General features: G+C 56.0%; 1 protein-coding gene across 1 annotated transcript in view; it reads right to left on the minus strand.

Annotated features, from left to right (window-relative positions):
- Window positions 1-877, minus strand: part of CACNA2D4 (calcium voltage-gated channel auxiliary subunit alpha2delta 4) — a 66,931-nt gene extending 66,054 nt beyond the window's left edge. Inside the window, exon 1 of the mRNA XM_081589897.1 lies at window positions 824-877. Within this exon, the coding sequence (XP_081446023.1) occupies window positions 824-862 (39 nt within the window). The 5' untranslated portion in view covers window positions 863-877. The remainder of the gene's footprint in view (window positions 1-823) is intronic.
- Window positions 878-20,283: the final 19,406 nt, after the last annotated feature.

The raw sequence follows: 20,283 nt of genomic DNA on the forward strand, positions 1-20,283 counted from the left end.
AATAAATAAACAAATAACTTAAAAAAAAGATAAAAGAAAGAAAAGGCTCAGTAAATAGAAGGAGAGACACAGCAGGGCATTTATTACCAGGAAGATGGGATTTTACATCATCTGCGATCCTCTGGGTCTCTGTTTATCCTCCTGTGAACTGGCCAGAGCAATCCTTGCTGCCCTATACCCAACCCCATTGCTGAGGGCATGATGAAGTTCCACAGGGCAAAGGTTATTTAGCGCTGCTCTGCAGGAGATTCCCCACGGGCCCCCTCATGGAGAGTCTGTGGCTGTGACCCTGGAGGGAAGGGGAAGGAGGGGAGGAAGGGAGGAGGGTGGGGGGAGGAGGGGAGAAGGGGAAGGAGGGGAGAAGGGGAAGGAGGGGAGAAGGGGAAGGGTGGGGAGGAGTAGATGTGGGGGAGGAGGGGAGGAGGGTGAGGAGGAAGAAGGGAGGAGGGCAGGGGAGGAGCGGGATGGGGTTCACTTCACCCGCAGTCACCCCGCGGCCCTCCCACCCTCTGGCCCCATCCACCATTCACTCAGTGGTGACTCCTGGGCCCTCACTTTGCACCCTGTCCCACCACTGAACTTGAGGTCATGATGCAGGTCCTTCTTGACACCATGGGCTGAACCTCCAACCCTAGACACTGTTCCCTAAGGCAGGGCGCCCACCCCAGCCCTCCCCTCTCTCCCCTTGCCCCCACCCCACCTCCTCTTTACAAGGGTCTGGTGGCTCGCAGAGCTACGGGGCGGAAGGTGATGTGAGTGGGAGGGGCCAGGGCGGGTGTTTGGTGTCCGGGGTGGGCGGACCCCCAGCCCCCAGGCTGAGCACCTGGACAGCCTCCACTTTCCTACGGAGCATGTTCTCCATGTCCTCCGAGAACTTCTTCACCAGCTCCAAGCCATCCACCTCCTTGATCTTCAGACTGGACTCCACATCCTTGTATTTCTGTTCAGGAGACACATGGAGACGCACACCTGTTTTCTGGAGCCTGGAGGTCCACCTGGATGGCTGGCAGCCTCCACCCTCCCACTGGATGTTCACACCAGGGCCAGGATGGCCCTGTCTCCTCCAAAACCTCCCCTGCAGATGACAAGTGACTTCTCTTATCAGATGTCCTCTGATTCACATCCTTCAGAGGGAGAGGCTGAGGCCCAGAGAGGTCATGAAACTCAGCCGAGGTCACACAACCACTCAGGGGCTGGGCCTCCACATGCTGCCTCCAGGGGCTGCGAGGCCTGAGCTCTTAGGTGCCCCCCTCACATCCTGTGAGCTGCAGGGCTGGGCACTGCCTGACCCTTGGCCAGTGGGCCTGGGCGCTAACAGGGCCGCCGAGTCACCATCTGGGCCCTGGGAAGCCAACTGGGTGCGAGTTACTTAGTTCCCCAAACTGCAAGTCCATGGCTTTTACCCCAAACAGCCATGGCTCCAGCTCCCTCATGAGTCAGAGGAAGGAGAAAATTGGAGGAAGCTTGCTTGTTTGAGGGGCTGGTGTGGCGGTGGGGAGAGTGAGGGGAGTCGGGGGGAGCTGGCATTGCTACCTGCCGGGGGCCAGGACAGCCGGAGGGGACAGGCATGTCCTTAAAATCCAGGGGCTCCTTTCAGCAGTGCTTAGGAAGCAATCTGAAGCTGCAGAGGGGATAAGATGGGGAACATAGACACTCAGCCATGGGCAGTGGGACAGCAGCACCCTCCTTTGTGATGGTCTGGAAATCGCGATGCCAGGGGGACTGGAGCTTGAGGGGTCTAGTGAGAAGCTGGCGGGTCGTCTTTAATCGACAGAGCAGTGAACTACTCGTGAGGGGGTGGCGGCCAGCTCCTGTCCAGGGGCCCCGCAGCCAGGACACGGTGGCAGGCAAGTTGGAGCACCGAGTGGGTGGCTCTCCGCTGGCCCCTCCCTGCTCCCCAATATGGGGTCTGTATCTGGCCTACGCACTCCCTCCTCCTCCCTCACCTCCACAACCTCTTGTTCCCTGATCCCATCTATCTCAGTGTTGGCTTCCTGGCCCCTGAGCTGACACCAGCTTGCTCTGTGTCTCGGGCAGATCGTTCCCCTCCCTGGGCCTCAGTTTCACCATCTAAAATGGGGATTGAATTAGATGGTGTCCAGGGCGCTTCATAAGCACAGACATCCTGCTTCCCCACCAGGACGGAGTCCCTGGCTGACCACCTGGCTGACTGCCCAGCCGCCCTGGGTGGCACTGACCTTCTGCAGCAGGAGGGAGCCCGAGTACTTGGTGACAGTGTCGTATAGGTCCCGGCCAAAGGTGTCTGCCCACAGCTTCACTCTGCCAGACAGAAGGAATACGTGTGTGTATGCGTGTACACACATATACATGCATGCACACACACACACGGAGACACAAAGATGCACACACATGCACCTGCACACACACAGAGACAGATGTGCACATACGTGCACACATGCATGTGCACACACATGTACACACACCCTTGTGCATGCACATACACACATGTGCGCACACACACGGAGATACAAAGATGTACACACATGCATATGCACACACATGTTGAGACACAAAGATGCACACACATGTACACACATGCACACACATGCACACACAGAGAGACAGATGCACACAGATGCATGCACACAGGAATCCAGTGTCTACACGCAGTGACACCCACTGTTACACATACACAAACCTGCACAATCATGCAGGGACACACATAAAATAGACATACACCTAGACATGGATGCACACAGGCACACACTCAATTACACACTGACATACACCCAGGAGAACACACCAACAGCTACAGTACCCCCTTGCAGGGCAGGGACCCAGAGGACCTGTCAGGACTCACCGGTTACACTATGATCAGAACACCTTGGCTAGGACCCCACTGAGGGGCAGGGCTGATCACCTGGAGCCAAGACCTAATCCCACACCCCAAGGGCTGGAGAGACGGGAGCAAGGCTGGGGGTGGGCAGGCCAGACGGGAGACCCTGAGGACTGCAAAGATGCAGCTCCTCTGCCAGCTGTCCTCCAGCTGCCCCTTGCAGAGTCACCCGGGGCCTCAGATTCCTCTTCTAAAGGCTCAGTGCGAGGGTGTGAGGCAGAGAGACCAGGCCTCTGGGCTGTATCTAGGAGGCTGGGGACCCAGGCAAGTGACAAAGTAGAGGTGGGACCCCTTCTATGGGAACAGTGAACCTCAAACCTCATGCTCGGCTCAGCCCCACACAAACCCCGGGCATCCATGAGCTGCAGGGCCCCCTTCTATAAGACCAAGGCTGACACTAGTTTGACTCGTGCTGGGCTCAGGTGTGATAAGCAGGTAGCCCCTTTAGTCCAGGATGCTCTGCACCCATCCCAATCGGAACTGTCTTTAATGGAACCACCAGAACTAAGCACTGAAGACCAGACACCCCCAGGGAGTCACACAGTAGTTTATATGTAGTTGTGAATGACTGGAAGCTTCCCTGGAGCTGGTCTTAGTGACAGAATGTAGGACTGGGGCCAGGAGGGAGGCAGACAGGCGTAAAAAGGGAATGGAGAACCCCCTTCACTCCCCCTGACTCCTGGCTGCACAAGCTGGTGGTCGGTTCAGGCCTGTTTACCCTCACAATGTCAAGATGTAGGTTTCCTGGCAAACCCTTGGGGGGCCCTGATGGTCACTTCCAGCAACTTGGCTCCCACTCCAACTACTCATCCTGTGACCACCCTGGAAGGAAGCCTGCCCCACAGGTGCTGGGGGTGCCAGGAGTCATGGGGGCCTCCATGGTCAGGTCTGGGGAGGGAGTGAGAGTGGGGTCCCAAATGGCAGAGGTTTGAGGAAGAGAAGAGGTTCACAGGGGGAGTGGACAGGGGGACTGGGTGGCCGAGCCCCAGGGGAGCTGGAGGAGGGGGGTGAGGACTGAGATGGGCGGGGGAGGGGAGGGAGGAAAGGGTCTTTGGCGGGGGCTGGCCTTGAGGCTTACGTTTTCACAGGGATCCTGACCTGCCCCCGTGTGGGGGACAGGGATGTGCTGGACAGCAGGCACAGGAGGACTGCCGTCTTCCGCAGGAAGGCCCAGGCTGCAGGGGTGGGGCTGGGATCTGTGTGGACGCCGGGAGGCCCGGGCATGGTGCCCCTGTGGGGTGAGGCTGGGGAGCAGTCGCAGACCCTGAGCTCTGTCTGCCCAGACCTCTCGCACGGCCCCACACCGTCTGCTTCTGGGTCTGGACAAAACTCGGGGTTCCCCAGCTTCCAGTAGGGTCCTGGCTGCAGTGCCTGTGCGTGAGGAGGGGGCTCCCCTGCCTGTCTGCCCCACAGAGGGGCAGCCCCACTTGAGCAGCAGGCTCCCAGGAGAGGGGCTGACTGGAGAGGCTGGGACAGAATGAGCCAGTTAATCCGACTGCCTCTTCTCTAATCCCCGTCCGGCAGCAGGAGGGTGGTGGCAGGGACCTCAGTGGGATTATCCTGGTTTCAGAAGTGGGGGCCGGCTCACCGCGCGTGAGCCTCAGCCTCGAATGTCACAGAGGCAGACCAGTCAGTCCCTGGACCTAGGAGACAATGCAGCAAACCTGACCCAGTGACAAATCTGCTCCGGAAAACTCAGAGCCATCCTGGGGTCCATGTGAGCATCCCCATTTGTTCAGGGAGGTGAGGGGACAGGGTGCCTCTGCCTGGGCTCCCATGTCCAGCCCGTTGCCGTCGGCCAGGTCACACGTAATGTCCACAGCTGGTGGCCCCAAGTCCCCCACGTCTCACCTGGTTCTAGACTGGGGACCCATTTTCTGGGAAGCTCCAGCCCCCCTGCCTGCCCCACCTCTTGCACAGATCCAGCCTCTAATGCACGTCCAGCCACCGCTGGTCAAGGCCTCCATCCATCTGCATCTCAGGCCGTCTGTCTGATTTTCCCCATCCTGGATGGAGCTGGAGGGGCTGTGGGCCACAGGGGTCCGGCTAAGAGGAAGCCAAGTGGGGATACAGTGAGTCTGGCTTGTGTAGCCACCTAGACTATTGTCTCCAGCCATCCCGGCAGGGTGGCTCCAGGGACACTCATCGCCTGCCCTCGGGGCTGCCGCCCCACAACAGGACCACCCCCCAGCAGCAGCGTGACCACCCCACAGCATCCCCCACTGGCAGCATGCAGGAGGGGAGGGGAAAAGACCACAAGTTCATCTGCAGAAGATTCTACCCACGACGGAACAAAGTGGTCAGTGGAGAACCTGGTTCTCACCAGGCCTGGTGCTCCTGTTAGGAAGCGGTCGACACTGATTGCCCATAATTATAAACACGCCATATGCTGTCTTCTCTTCCAATGGGAATTACACAAAACAGTTCAGTTCAGTTCAGTCGCTCTGTCATGTCCGACTCTTTGCGACCCCATGGACCGCAGCACGCCGGGCTTCCCTGTCCATCACCAACTCTCGGAGTTTATTCAAACTCATGTCCATTGAGTCGGTGGTGCCATCCAGCCATCTCATTCTCTGTCGTCCCCTTCTCCTCCTGCCCTCAGTCTTTCCCAGCATCAGGGTCTTTTCAAATGAGTCAGCTCTTCGCATGAGGTGGCCAAAGTTTTGGAGTTTCAGCTTCAACATCAGTCCTTCCAATGAACACCCAGGACTGATCTCCTTTAGGATGGACTGGTTGCATCTCCTTGCTGTCCAAGGGACTCGCAAGAGTCTTCTCCAACATCATGGTTCAAAAGTATCACTTCTTTGGCGCTCAACACAAAACAGGATTTGATCAAAATTCTTGTGTCTGTGGGTCCAACCTGGCAATAATGCCACATGAGGCCACATCCACCCCTGCCATGGGGCTGAGTGCTTCTTGGTGCATCTTGTCCTGATCAAACTCGCCGGTTCCTACAAAATGGGGTGTGGGGCTGCCACAAAAGCAGAGAAATGCCTGGAGGAGCACGAGTTCCCAAGACAAACTCCTGCGCATCCCTGGTGGGGAGTCAGTGCTGAGTGTCTGGAGGGGCAGTAATTGCTACAGACGTTGGAATTTAGTTCCTAGGAATGTTGGGTTTCAGGTGAATTCTGCATACTTTTCATTATGAATCATAACAAATTTAGAAAAAGTACCACAGAGGGGTATTGGTCAATTAACAAATAAAAAGAATGTGTGACTTTGCTAGGTTTCGTGATTCTTGTTGTATTCATCAGCCTCTTGAAATTTGTCATTTGGAGTGACTCTTTCATTTTATTTTTTAATTTAATTTTTTGTTTTTTCAATTAAAAAATTTAAAGTATAGTTGATTTATAACATCTCAGGTGTACAGCAAAGTGATTCAGTTATGCATACACATTTTCAGATTCTTTTCCATTATAGGTTATTACAAGATATTGAATATATTTCCCTGTGCTACACAGTAGGGCCTGGTTTATCTATTTTATATATAGTAGTGTTTGTCTGTTAATCCCAAACTCCTAATTACTCCCTCCCCCAGACTCTGTTATTTTAAATAAATGCTCCCTTTTATGCCTCCCTCTACACCCGTGTTCCGTTTCTGCTACGGGTGGCCCCTCCATGTGATGTGAGCCATGACCCCTATGGCCCGCCCCGCCCCATTCTAGCACCTGCTCACGGCGGCCGCTACCTGACTCTGACGCTCTAAGTCCTGGGGCTGCTAGGAAGTTCTGTCCACGTCACAAACAGGGTGACTTTGTTCCCCAGCTCCTCAGATCTGCTGGGAAGCCAGCAGACTTCTTGGAAAGAAACAGGTTGATGGTAGGGTGGTGGGTAAAGCACTGGGTGCTGCCCCCACAGGCTGTGCAGAGAAACACGTCTTTCCAGCATCTCTAAGACACAACTCACTGTGCACACGTTGTTCACTCTGGCCCGCTCCAGCTATGGGGCCCCTTACTGCAGCACCTGTGACTCCCCAGGGCTGTGGGGGCGTGGTGGGGAGGGCAGAGGACTTGAGAGTTGAGTCCTTCAGAGGAGGCATTCCTTAGCAGGAATAAAATGACCAGAGCAATAGCTAAGGGCATCACCAAACTCAGAGAGACCTCTGACCCTCAGACCTCAGGGCTCAGCCCTCAGCTGTCGGCCAGGAAGGAGGGAACTTACATCTGGCTTTATTCTTACATCGGGCCTTTATTCCCACAAGGGAAAGAGTATTCCAGTCTTTCATCTCAACTCCCCTAAATTTAACCCTCTTTTCTAGGGCATCTTCCTGGTGTCAGCCCCTCACCACACCCTGGAGATGTGAGGCACAGATTGGAAGGTGGACATGATGCTTGAGATACACACCTAGAGTCTATCCAGGGACCCTGATCTCAAAGCCACCACTCAGCTAAAGCAAGCTGAGTGCCGCCACGCCTAAGTGAAGTATTTAGCAGCATAGTATTGATAGAAGAGACATTTATTCTCTCCTTGTGCTGGGAAGAAGGTGGGGAACCTTCTTCAATTTTAGGAAAGGCTTCCATAGTAAAAGGGACATTTGAATTGGGCTTCAAGGGATGAACAGGAGTTCACCAGTTGGAGGCTCTTGAAGGGGTTGTTATACAGAACAGATAGGATAGGAGAAACAGAAGGAGCAAAAATAGGGAACCGTGGGTATATAATGCTGTAAACACTTTTTGGTAAGTAGTGAGACTTTCATTGTTTATTACTGCAAAGTTATACTTAGTGGCTTAAAAATAAAAGCAATTATCTGTTTAGCTCCTGAGTGTGTATTTTGGGCAAGGCTCCACAGAAAAGGCTCGTTGGTATCCCATGTGGTGTCAGCTGGGGCAGCTCAGTGGGGGCTGGAGGGTCCACCTACGGGAGAGTTTGACCACATGGCCTGCAGGTCGGTACTGGCTGCCGGTTGGGACCTCAGCAGAGGCTGAGGCTGAGAGACCTGCTTCCCCTCCTCATGGGCTGCTTTGTTTTCCTGTAGCATGGTGCCTGGACTCCGAGTTTCTTTGGGAAAGAAACTTTCCTCCAATCACCCCATCGTGAGTGCAGAGCCTCTGACAGCGAGACTCTGCCCTCACCCTTCAGTCCATTTCTAACTCAGCAACTGAGTCCTTTTACTTTTTTTATTTTTAAATGTTTATTTATTTTTTGGCCACGTCTTCTGGCACACGGGATCTTAGTTCCCCAACCAGGGATTGAACTCGTATCCTCCGCTGTGGAAACACAGACTCTTAACCTCTGGACTGCCAGGGAGGTCCCTGGAAACCCTCTAAAAACGCAAGTCAGACCACATCACTCTGTTCAGAGGCCCCAGTGGCTACCCACCTCAATGAGAGTAAAAGCCAACACTTGTTCCACAGTCCCAGGCCCATCACCAGCTGACCCAGCTTCCTCCCAGGCCCGTGTCTTGCTGGCTGCCGCACCACAGGCCCACAGCAGCTCCACGAGGGGCCTGAGCCCCTTCCATGGCCCTGGCTGACCTCTGCCCCTGTTTCTATCGGACAGGCCCTGGAAGGGAAGGATGACAATTGAATTGACTTGGGAAGCGTTTACTAAATGGATGATTTACGATTAAAAGATGCTTGCTCCTTGGAAGAAAAGCTATGACAAACCGAGAGAGCGTATTAAAAAGCAGAGACATCACTTTGGCAACAAAGTCCGAATAGTCAAAGCTATGGTTTTTCCAGTAGTCATGTATGGATGTGAGAATTGGACCATAATGAAGGCTGAGCACTGAAGAATTGATGCTTTCGAATTGTGATTATGGGGAGGACTCTTGAGAGTCCCTTAGTCTTCAGGGAGATCAAACCAGTCAATCCTAAAGGAAGTCAACTCTGAAAATTAATTGGAAGGACTGTTGTTGAAGCTGAAGTTCCAGTACTTTGGCCACTTGATGTGAAGAGCCGACTCACTGGAAAAGCCCCTGATGCTGGGAAAGATTGAAGGCAGGAGGAGAAGGAGACGACAGAGGATGAGATGGTTGGATGGCATCACTGACTCAATGGACATGAGTTTGAGTAAACTCTGGGAGATGGTGAAGGACAGGAAAGCCTGGTGTGCTGCAGTCCTTGGGGTCGCAGAGTCGGACACGACTGAGCAACTGAACAACAACAACATTTACAAAGGGGTGAACAGGTACTGGAGAAACCTCAAGCACTGCAGTCTCGCTGGCAGGACACAGCGGGTACTGATCCCGGGGCCTGAGAACCTGGATGGAGTGAGCCATCCTGCAGGAAGTGCTGTCACTCAGAGCAGCCTCATCCATGACCTGGGGGGACCCAGGTGCCCATCAACAGATGATGGGTAAACAGAGCAGTCTGTGCACACAGTGGGATGCGGTTCAGCCTTAAGGAAGGAAACTCTGACACCTGCTACACCATGGAGGGGACTTGAGGACATTGCACTCAGTGAAATAAGCCAGACAGAGAAGGATGTGTATTGTGTGATTCTGCTTGTAAGAGGTCCCTGGAGGAGTCAGAGTCATAGAGACAGGAAGTAGAAAGGTGATGTCAGGGGCTGGGGTGTTAGTGTTGGTGAGGGCAGTGTTACAGTTTTGCAAGATGCAGAGTTCTGGAGATGCTCGCATGGTGGTATGTGTGTGTGTGTGTGTGTGTGTGTGTGTGTGTGTGTGTGATAGTCGCTCAGTTGTGCCTGACTCTTGCAACCCCACAGACTGTAGTCAGCTAGGATCCTCTGTCCATGGAGTTCTCCAGGCAAGAATACTGGAGGGTACTTAGTGGTATTGAACTGTATACTTAGAAATGATTAAAATGGTGAGTGGGTTTTTTAATCACAGTTTTTTAAAAGCTGGAGAAAGGGGCACATCTGCAGCTGCCCTGGGCAGGGCAATGTGTCTGGACCCCTGCTCGGACCCCCAGAGACCTCGTCTCATTTAAAACATTCACTGCTACAAGGCACAAGGCACTAGTTCTGGCTCCTGGAGATTTGGAGACTCTGGCCCGGGAGAGTTTGGGCTCAGATTCCCAGTGGCTTTAATCACACATGGCCAATCCTACTCTTAACCCAGGAGGAGGGACAGAGAAATAAGGCCAGGAAGCAGGGTGCTATGTGTCTGCCATGCACCTCCTCCAGCCCCATACCACTCTCCAGTTACAGGAACCATGCCTGGGATGCAGGTGACAGGCCCAGCATCACCCTGGTGTCAAGCTGGATTTGCAGGCGCTGGCACTGTGGGACACCAGACCTCTGCCTTCTGCCTGTAGAGTCTCGGACCCTTCAAAGCCCGGGGCAGCAGGTGTAGGCTCATTAGAGCCTGGCCAGGCAGGCAGCCAGTTGCCCAGAGAGGCCCCTTGGGGACTTGCTGGGTCTATAAATACCTGTTAGAGTAAGTGAGTGTGTTTAGGGGGAGGGAAAGGAGAAAGGGAGGCCCCGAGGGGCCTGGGAAGCTGGGGGAACTTGGTGGAAAAGAACTTGGTGAATTTCCATGCTCTCTCAGCCCCAGGAGCAGCACAGAGACCACAAGGGGAAACAAGACCAGCTGCCAGCCATTGAGTCCCTCCTGCACCCACAAGTGAGGGCTGGCTCAGAGCTGGGCGGTGGGTGACACATGGGATTGTAACGTGGTCCAGGGCAGAGGCTGAGCAGCACCATGGGGACGGGACAGGACCGTGCTTCACTGAGGGGACGCAGAGAGAACCCAAAACCTCTGTCTTCCCAGCCACTGCCAACCTTGACCGAGTGGGCTCAAGTGGCAGCTAGAGAGGGCTCCAGAAAATGCTGGAGGGCTGGCGGGTGGTCTCTGCCTGTAACTGCAGGTGGGACTCAGGGCAGAGGCTCCCCTGGTGGCCTCGGCTCCTTCTTGGACTGGGTGGCTTGGACTGGGCTGAGGTGTGGTCTCTGCCCAGGCTGCTCTGAGCTCCGGCCCCATTGCACATGGCCTGAATCACAACAGAGTTTGCATTTGCTCAGCCTGGTAAGTCCCAGATCCTCTGGGGAGGAGTGATCCAAGTGACCACCACCAGGGAAGGATGCATCGGTCCTTAGAGCTGGGGCCACTGCACTGAATTTAATAGAAAGGCAGGACTCATTGGTAATTAGCCTGTAATTATCCTTTTAAACAGAACAAACATTTTCCTTGCAATCTTACTTAAACGACTCATTTGTTTAACAGACTTCATAGGCAATAAGAGCTCAGGCTCTGGTGTCTGGGTTCTGGGTCTGAGTTCTAGCTCATTTCTTCAGCATTGCCATGCAGGGCACCCCATTTTTCTCGTCTGTGGAACAGAGATGACATTCCCTGTCTGTGTAGGGCAAGTATGTATTCAGTGCAGGTAATAGGAAGCCCAGCTAACAAACGAGGACTGTCAGCACAGAGCCAGGATCTGGGTGCTCCGTCTCTCCACTCTCCCTTCCTTTGTATTCTGTGTTCATCCTCACACTTGTCACCTCATTGTCACAAGATGGCTGCTGCCTTTCCAGACATCACATATGAGTTCAAGGCAGGAGAAAGGAGAAGGGCCTTGCCACATGCCTCTATACTTTTTAGCAGGAAGGCACACATTCTCCCTAGAGTCTCACTGGCCCCCTCTGCTGGCAGACTTTAGCTTTGACATACCAGCCAGAAGTGAGCAACACTCTCACCCGGAGGTATAAGATGGACTGGAGAGATGGGAGGGGGCCGGTCACTATCCCCGGGTCTAACGAGCCCCAGGGTCTCACCTGGGGCTGGCGTTGGTACCAAGGAAGACCAAGAGGCCAGGTGTTGCTCAGGCAGCATGCCTGCCACAGGCCTGAGCATGGATGAGGTTCTGCCCAAGCTCTCAATGCAGGAGCTGGCGCTGAGAAACAGCCTCTGTTACTGTTCACAAGTAAGTCCTCTTTCTGTGTATTGACTGACGGGCAACTCTCCTGCCCAGGATGCCTTCAGGGGAGCTGGCGTGCCTGCTCCTTGAGGAAGAGACCCTGTGCTCCAGTAATGAAGGAGGAGGCGACTTCACTGGCCAGTGTCCTCCAGCTGTGTGTCCCAGGTCTTACCTGGGGTAGAGGGGACTGGAGTTTCAGTCCACAATGCACTTGTGTGCTTCCAAGGAAGGGATTCCTAATTCTACCTGGAGAAGGAGTGGCAGAGGTTCTAGTGGGAAGGGAGAGTAACACCACTCGTTTTTTTGACTCTCAGTTCCACCCCCCACAGAGGATGAGGCCCGGGGCCTGGAGGACTGTGCATGGTTCATCCCTGCTCACTGCCCGAGTTCTGCAGAGTCCCCTCATCATGGGGCCCTGCAGCCACCCTGGCCCTTCTCGTCCTGTCACTGTCCTCACACCTCGGCAGATCGGCAGGCCAGTTGCCCTTGATGGGAAGGGTGCCGTGGTACATCTCTAGTGGGTAGTGGGGAGGCCTGGGGGGGCGGCCATGCAGCTCCTCTGCCCACCCCGAGTGTCAGCAGCTGTGTGGGAGCCACACGTGAGCGAGAACAGGCAGCTATTGGTGCCGGGGGAGCCTCTCAGCAATTTTGGGAAGTGCAGCTAGGCTCATCCCTCTTAGCCTAAGCCGCGTCCTCATTTCCCCCGAGCAAGCGGGAGGGGGAGAGTGCGGGGGTGGGAGGCAGAGGGCAGCAAGAGGGGGCGCCCAGGGCCTCTGCAGCCAGGTGTTTGCAGGCTCACTCGACCGTGACCACCAGCCTCTGGGTCTCGTGCTCTCTGTCTTTTCGGCTCACTGCCTTGATCTCTCCTTTCGTGAGGCCTCCTGGTCCCCTGGGGGCTTCCCAGGTGGCACAGTGGTAAAGAACCTGCCTGTCAATGCAGGAGACATAAGAGACACAGGTTTGATCCCTGGGTTGGGAAGATCCCCTGGAGGAGGGCATGGCAACCCACTCCAGTATTCTTTCCTGGAGAATCCCATGAACAGAGGAGCCTCAAGGGCCGCAGTCCATGGGGTTGCAAAGAGTCAGACATGACTAAGCAACTTACCACGCATGCATGCCTGGTCGCCTGGAGAAGCCACATCCCATGCAACTTTGTGAGCCATCCGGGACCCTCCTCACTTTCCCCATCTGTTAACCCTGCTCCCCACCCCACCTTTCTCATTTTCTCTTCTTGTCAGCACCCAGCAAACCCTCCTGTCATATACCAGCTTTGTGGGGGCTGGGAACTTGGAGCCATGAGGATAGCAGGGCTTCCTCGGGGAAGGGGAAGCCCACAGGCTGCCAAAGAGGCAGACACATGAGAAATTTCTGACCCGAGGGGAGTGTGGCCGTCTGGACATCACTGTCATCTCTCTTGCCAGTTACTCCTCTTCTCCTCTTGCAGGAATCCTCTTTGCTTTGTTCACTAGTCCCAGCACTGAATCAGTACAGGCATACAGCAGGTGCCCAATCAGTGCTCTTGGAGTAGAAGAAACCTGGTTGCAGATCAGAGCCCTGCAGGGAGCCTGCCGGAAATACAGGTCCCTAGGCTGCGCCCCAGGCCTGTGGGTCCAGGTTTCTGCCTGGCGGTCCTGGCACCTGGAGCACCCCCTTGGCTGTGCTGCCCTCTGCAGAGGGAAGGATGGGTCAGCCTGGGGACCAAGTTCTGAGCAGCCGCCCAGCGTGAGGACAGAGGTCCCCTGGACCAGGCGCTTCCACCCCCAGCAGCAGCGTCCAGTGCGACACAGGAGTGACAGCAGGAGCGTGAAGGATGAGGGGCTGTGGGGACAAACGGTTGACTGCAACCGGCAGATTCCATGTGCAGACGGCAAAGGATGAAAAGTGTAAACAGTTCTCGTGGGAAGAAAGGATTTGTAACATGATCGTACTGACGTAAATTAAAAATACACACCCTGGGCTTGGCAATGATTTCTTAAAACACAAAAAGCACTAAATTGTAAGAGAAAATTTAATAACTTGGGCTTCTGTAAGATTAAGAGCATTTATAATTGTGTCAAAACGCACCATTAGGAGATCGAAAGGCAATGGCGGACTGAGAAGGTGTCTCTCTCTCCAGCAAAAGACTCCATGGGGATGCGAAAAGGATGGGGACAAACCCTCATTGAAAAGAAGGCAAGAAAGTGCTGGAGTGTGGCCCTAAGACATGTGCGTGGCCAGGACCACACTTGCAGAACTCGTGCTCGACACCTGGAGTTACCTGGGAAACACAGGCTAGAACACCAGACACCACGCACCACGTCAGAGGGGACGGGTTAGAACTGGAGGGGCTGCTGTTGGGGATGGGGGTCACGGGACCCCCATCTGCAGCCTATCGTGGTGGGGGCTGCTTCCCAGCGACCCCTCCACTCTCGGGAACAAGCCCAGACCTGCGCCGGGAGCCATGCACAGAAGTGCTCACAGCAGCGCCGCCTGGACTCCCTCGAAGGCCCGCCCAAGGTCCAGCAGTTCAGAGGCCCTCGAAACCAACCTCTCAGACAAGAAGCAAGCATGGAGTGGAGCATGGGAGCTGGGGAAGGCCACCAGGACCGTGGGCTACGTGACCCATTTGTGTGAAATTCGGGAGAGGAACACAGCGGTGAGGGCTGAATGGTGCCCCCCACCCAGCTTTGCAAGCCGAGGTCCTAACCCCTAGGACCTGCGGATGTGACCTCACTTGGATTTCGTGGAGCAGCATGGGCCCTCATCCTCCATGACGGATGTCCTTCTGGAGGGGACCCTGGGGCAGAGGTGTGGGGAGGGAACACTGCGTGAGGGGGAAGCAGAGCCTAGGTGGTGCCTCTGAGCCCTGAGAAGCCCCCCTCCCATCCGCCCCCAACACCTGTCGATGGCTGGAAGCCGCTGGAGGTGGATAGAAGCGTGGACCAGTTGTCCCTCAGAAGGAGCCACTGCTGCTGGCATCTTAGCCTGACTTCCGGCCTCCACACCCAACACAATCCATCCCTGCTGTTAATCCTGGGGTGCTTTGCTGTGCACCCCAGGAGCCAGTCCAGCGGCTGCCGGGTTCTGAAACCCCTTCTAGTCCTCAGCTTCCACTCTCAACCCTCTGGCCTCAAGGAAAACCTTCCCACCATGAGGGAGGGGACTGGAGCTGAAAGGGGATTCCAGAGTGGGTTTTGGAAGGGGTGTGGGGTGACTGTGGGGCGCCCTGCTGGACAAGGGGGTCAGACTACAGCGGTCACTGCTCGGGGAGGCTCAGGAGATTCGGCCGGGATAGGATGGGCAGTTAGGAAGGATGTCAGTGGGCTGATGGGTGTGCACGCAAACATAGTGGGCATGTTTGTGGCATATGTGCGTGCATGTGTGTGCACCTGCATGTGTGTGCATGTGTGCACGTGTGTGCACATGTGCATGTCCTGAGGAGATTGGGAAGCTACAGGGAAACACAGGGAGGGCCCCCAGCTGGGGAACTGGTCCCTGTCGACCCCAGGCCCCTCCTCCCTTCCCTCCTGGGCTTTCGGGAACCTTCTTTAATTAATGCTTGTAAAATGCTCTCAGATGCTGGAAGCAGCAGTAGCAGCTTTATAAATAAACACTGACTTCTGAAGGTTGACTAATGCCTGTGCCCTTGGGTGCGGGGAGAGCGTGGGGTTGGGGGAGGGGCAGCGGAGGAGGTCCCCAGAGCACGAGGTGGTGTCCCGGACAAGGTTGGGACTCCTCCTGGGGGTGTGTCCCTAGCAGTAAAGTCAAGACTGGATCTTTATCTTCACGAGGTCCTCTCTCTTCTTTCCCATCTGGCCTCTGGCCAGGGTTGCAAAGCGGCCTCCAGCTCAGCTCCAGGGCCTTTGGGAGAAGCAGGCAGGGCCGCGTGGCTGGCCTGGTCCACACACAACCTGGCTGCTCCTTGAGGGCGGCCGGGAAAGGCCCCTGACCTGCCCATTGACCCCTCAGTGGTAACACTGGCAGCAAAGCCACTGGTCTTTGAAGGACGCTCAAAGACCCCTGTCCCGGGGCAGAGGCAGAGGCGGTGGGGGCTGTGTCACAAGTGGCACCCTGGTCAGCTTGGGGCTGACCTTTTCTGAAGTTATATCTTAACCAGAAAAGGAAGGCCCTTGGAGGACACAGAGGGCATGTGGGTGGGCCTAGACGAGGCCACATTTGGTTCAAACCCTCACTGACCGGGACGCTGTGGCTGGGGGCCTGGGTCAGTTCCACCCAGAGATGAGCAGACGAACCACAGAGCCAGGCCTGGACTCGGCCTCCTGACCTGAGGGGCTGCTCACCCGCAGCTCCAAGCCTCCTGGGTGACCAGCGTGTGTAGATGGCGATGTGGGCAGAGACCGCCGGTCCAATGAGCCTAGGACGCCCAAGTCTGGCCTCTGTCTGGACGGTGACTGGACAGCTCGGGCTCAGAGCAGCCTGGTTCATGCGGTACCCCTGCTGACGGACATGGGTGGACAACAGAGAGGACTGAGGTCTGGGGCCCTGGGCCTCAGCTCAGAAAGGACCTCTGTCTGCCGCAAACTCCCACTCTCCAAAGTCTGGGGGCTAAATCTGCTGTCGTGCTGTGGACGTGATCACTCTGCTCCCTGAGGGGGAGGGGGGAGGGAAGTCCCCCAGGACCCGTGAGAGTACGGAGCCAAAACTCATGCACCAAGTGGCCACAGCACTGCCCGGACGTGCGGTCGCTGGGCCAGGAACAGCAGAGAGCGCCCCAGGGTGAGAGTTATCTTCTGTTACCAAGCCCACCCCTGTAGTTTCTCACTGGGGACACGGATGTCCAGAGCAGGGTGAGGTCTGTAGATGGTTGACAGCCCAGTGCCCCCGAGAAGTGCGTCTCCTGGGCCCTGCTCTGTCCTCTGCCGTCCAGCTCTAGGCACTCATGTCAGGCAGGGCCCCGATGGCATCTGGGCCTGGGCAGTGGGGAGAGGTGGGAGGTGGTCCCAGACCCCTTGCCACTCCATTTGTACCAATTAAACCTGGTGCCCACTGGCGGGGCCACTTCAAAGTGGTTGTGTCTCCCTCAGGAGGACCCTGGGGACCTGAGGTGGGCAGGGACCATGCTTGCCAGGGCCCTGTCCAGGAAACACACAGAGATATAGCCCCTCTGCCCAAGGAGGCGGGGGCCCGCCCAGGAAACACTACTCTGCTCCAGGGACGACTTCACTGTCCCCGCGGCAGACACACAGGGACAGCTTTTCTGAGGCTACCGGTGGAGGGAGGAAAAAGGGGCCGTGAGGAGAGATCTCCTGGGACCCCCGGGCTCATCATCACAGGACACATGGAGCCTGGCCACCTGGCTGCTGGGCAGCACCCCGGTCCTCAGAATGTCACCCCGACCCAGGCGTCGGTTTATGTCTTCCAGGGTCGCGTGCGGGCTCAGCTAGCTGGGACTTCGTCTTCCAGACCTGAGAGGTCCCGCCGCCCCCTCGCATGTCCATCCAGCGCCTGCCACCCTTGGGGAAGCCCACCTTGACTTGTCCCAGGTGGCTGCTGCAGCCTCTGGCTCACAACTGCTGGCTCCCACCCCTCTCACCATCCAGAACATTCTCTCTTCCCTCCCACAGTGCCCCAGTTAACTCGCCCAGGGGGCCAGCTGTGTGGTGCTCAGAGCTGCCACTAGGGGGGCCGGTCGGCCGTGCGTGGCTTTCAGCCTCCCCGCCCCAGTGTTTTAGGACCACAGTTTGCACAATTTTTATTTGTGTGCTTTTCGCAAGGCTCTGTTGGGAGGCATTACTCATAATTCAGTTTGGTGAAAATATATCTGGATACTCACGCTTGAGGTAAATATACTGAGTGTTTGTAACCACCTCTCTCACCCCACCCTCCTACAATTGTAAGAGAGGGTGCTGAGCATCGGAAACCAGAAAACCAGGCACTCAGCAAAGGCTGGGGACCCACCCCCTTGTGCAGCCAGGCAACTCCATGGCGCAGAGCTGCTGAGCCTGCTGGCTGCTGACAACACGAGACCTTGGAGACAGTTCTGTGCACCAAGGCCGGGGATGCACCCAGCTTCTCAGAAAAGGAGGAGGTGGCACAGGTCTGCATGGAGTGTGTATGTGCTAAGTCACTTGTCTTGTCCGATTCTTTGCAACCCCATGAGCTGTAGCCCACCAGGCTCCTCTGTCCATGGGATTTTCCAGGCAAGAATACTGGAGTGGGTTGCCATTTCCTTTTCCAGGGGCTCTTCCCAGACCAGGGATTGAACTCAGGTCTCCTGCATTGGCAGGCATTGGATCTTTTAATCACTGAGCCACTTGGGAAGCCCTCTGAACAGAGCAGGAAGGTGGAAAGGCAGGCGGCTGCTCTGCTGGCAGGAGTGAGCAGCTGGGCTGTGGAGACGACGCTGAGCCCCCAGGAACTCTGCAGGTCAGTTCTGGGCTCCCCCTCCCGCCTGTGTCTGGGTGACATCCGGCCAGACCACCTGGATACTGGTATTCAGAGGCCTGAACCTGACGTGACAGCACCTGCCCCGGGAGCTACGCACCAGGGACACCGGCCTTCATGGTGCGGGCCGATGTGTCCTCTGGCTGGGCTGGCCTGTGGCCAGATCTTCCTGTGCAGGATGCATGTCCTCCTGCCTGTCCTGGAACAGGACCCGCAGGCTGTGACCAGTGTCTGAGGGAAAGGCGGTCACCCGGTACCAGGGGTGTGGCCCCTGGCCTGGAGTCCCTGCTGGCGCCGGGGGGGTCATGCAGAAGTGGCCCGGTGGGTGGGCGTTGCAGGGCCAGGCTCAGGACCTTCCTGAGGATGCTGATGAGTGGAAAGACCAGAGCGTGGTCTCTGCAAAGATGGTCCAGGACAGGAGATCCCTTCAGCTTCTCCTCCTCCAGCCTCACAATGAGGGCTTCCCTGGTGGCTCAGACGGTAAAGAATCTGCCTGCAATGCAGGAGACCCAGGTTCGATCCCTGGGTCAGGAAGATCCCCTGGAGAAGGGAATGGTAACCCACTCCAGTAATCTTGAATGGAGGAGAATCCCATGGACAGAGGAGCCTGGAGGGCTACAGTCCATGGGGTCACAAAAAGTCAGATATGACTGAGCAACTAACTCTTTTTCTTCCAGCCTCGCAATGAGGGTAGGGTGGTGGCAGCAGCAGCAGCTGGGTCATGGGGATGGGATTGCTGTGCCTTGAAGGTCAGAGCTTCTCCTCTGAAGAGAAGGGGTGAGGGGAACTGTCTCCCATCATCCATAGAGGAGTAGGGGAGAAAAGGGCACAGTGGTGCCCCTTGGGGCAGTAGGCGAGGTCACGGGAGTCCCAGCTGGGCCCTCCATCTGACAGGATGGAGCCTGTGCCTCCAGCCCTCACAGCCTGAGGCGGCAGTTCCCTGAGTCACTCCTATTTAATCCCTTTGAGGACCTGAGAGGTGTGTACAGCTTTCGCTTTATAAATGAAAAAGCAGCATCTGAGATGGGGTGCCTTGCCCAGGACTTGAGGGCAAGGCCATCTGACCAAGGCCCTGTGTTCTGTCCCCACACCAGGCAGAACTCACTTGGGTCCCATCTCCAGGGTTAAAGTCCAGAGCCTGGGGACCCATCTCACCTTCCTCCTGTGGGATTCCGTCAGCCTCAAGGGGCTGTAGGGAGCCGACGACGCGGAGGGGGGCTGTCTGCAATGGTCTCGAAATTGGGGTTAGGTGGAAAAAAGGAAAGTGGGTTTATGTGTAAGTGGCCCTGCAGTCCACCTCCTGAACCCTCCAGGGAAAGGCCTTTGGACAAAGCAGCCCCTGCCCCCCAAACACAGAGGGACTCAGCTCCCCCACCTTCAAGAGCCCTTTGAAGGGGGCTCAGTGTTTGGGCTGAACAAACCCGGCCTGTCACTTCCAAAGCGATTCATTCCAGGAAAGAATGGAGAATTCGTTTTCAAACCCGATCACCGCAGTGCTGACCTAGAAAGGCCCAGTGAAGCCTGTGGTGAGGGTCGGAACACGCCGGGCGGGGGCGTCCTTCCAATCACACTGGGCGGGGGTGGAGTGGGGGGTGGGTAGCGTCCTTCCAGCTGTCTGCACTGTCGGTGCTCTGACTGGGCTTTCTATTTTATTTATCCAAATCAAGTAAAAAATTGCTTATTTCAGGAATCAGCCATTTGCTACTACAAATATATTGGGAAATTTTTCGGTGGCATTCATTTCCCCCAGTGGAGAAGTGACCCTGAACACTGATCAAAGATATGCAGGCTTGTTTTAGAGGTCGGCCTGCAGTTTGCGAGAGGCTTGATTTTGCTCCAGGTTGAGTATGGGGGGTGTGGGGCGAGGGGAGTAGTTCCCGGTGTGGGGGCAGCAGGTCGGTGTGTCTCCCCCTGCCCTCCTGCCCCGTAAGAACACAGAGATCCTGCACAGGCAGTGATGAGCTTCAAGTGCCCTGAGGGTCTGTTGTCGCGTTTTGAGTATTGGAGAAGCAGAAGGACCTATCCCTCCCTGACTCAGGAGGTGATAGCAGGTCCCTGGACTCAGGGTGTACTTGAGGGGCCTGGCAAGGTCAGCTCATTTTCTGGGGGCAGGTGGGGAGGCACCCTAAGATCTAGCCTGGCCACGTGCCTGCCCCAGGCCTGTGCTCCCGGTTCATGTCCAGGCAGCAGAAGCTGTGAGGAAACCTACTTCCCCCGCCTCTTTTC

This window comes from Giraffa tippelskirchi, chromosome 4 (genome assembly GCF_054371585.1).
Source record: "Giraffa tippelskirchi isolate mGirTip1 chromosome 4, T2T-mGirTip1v1.2.pri, whole genome shotgun sequence".
Lineage (NCBI taxonomy): Eukaryota > Metazoa > Chordata > Mammalia > Artiodactyla > Giraffidae > Giraffa > Giraffa tippelskirchi.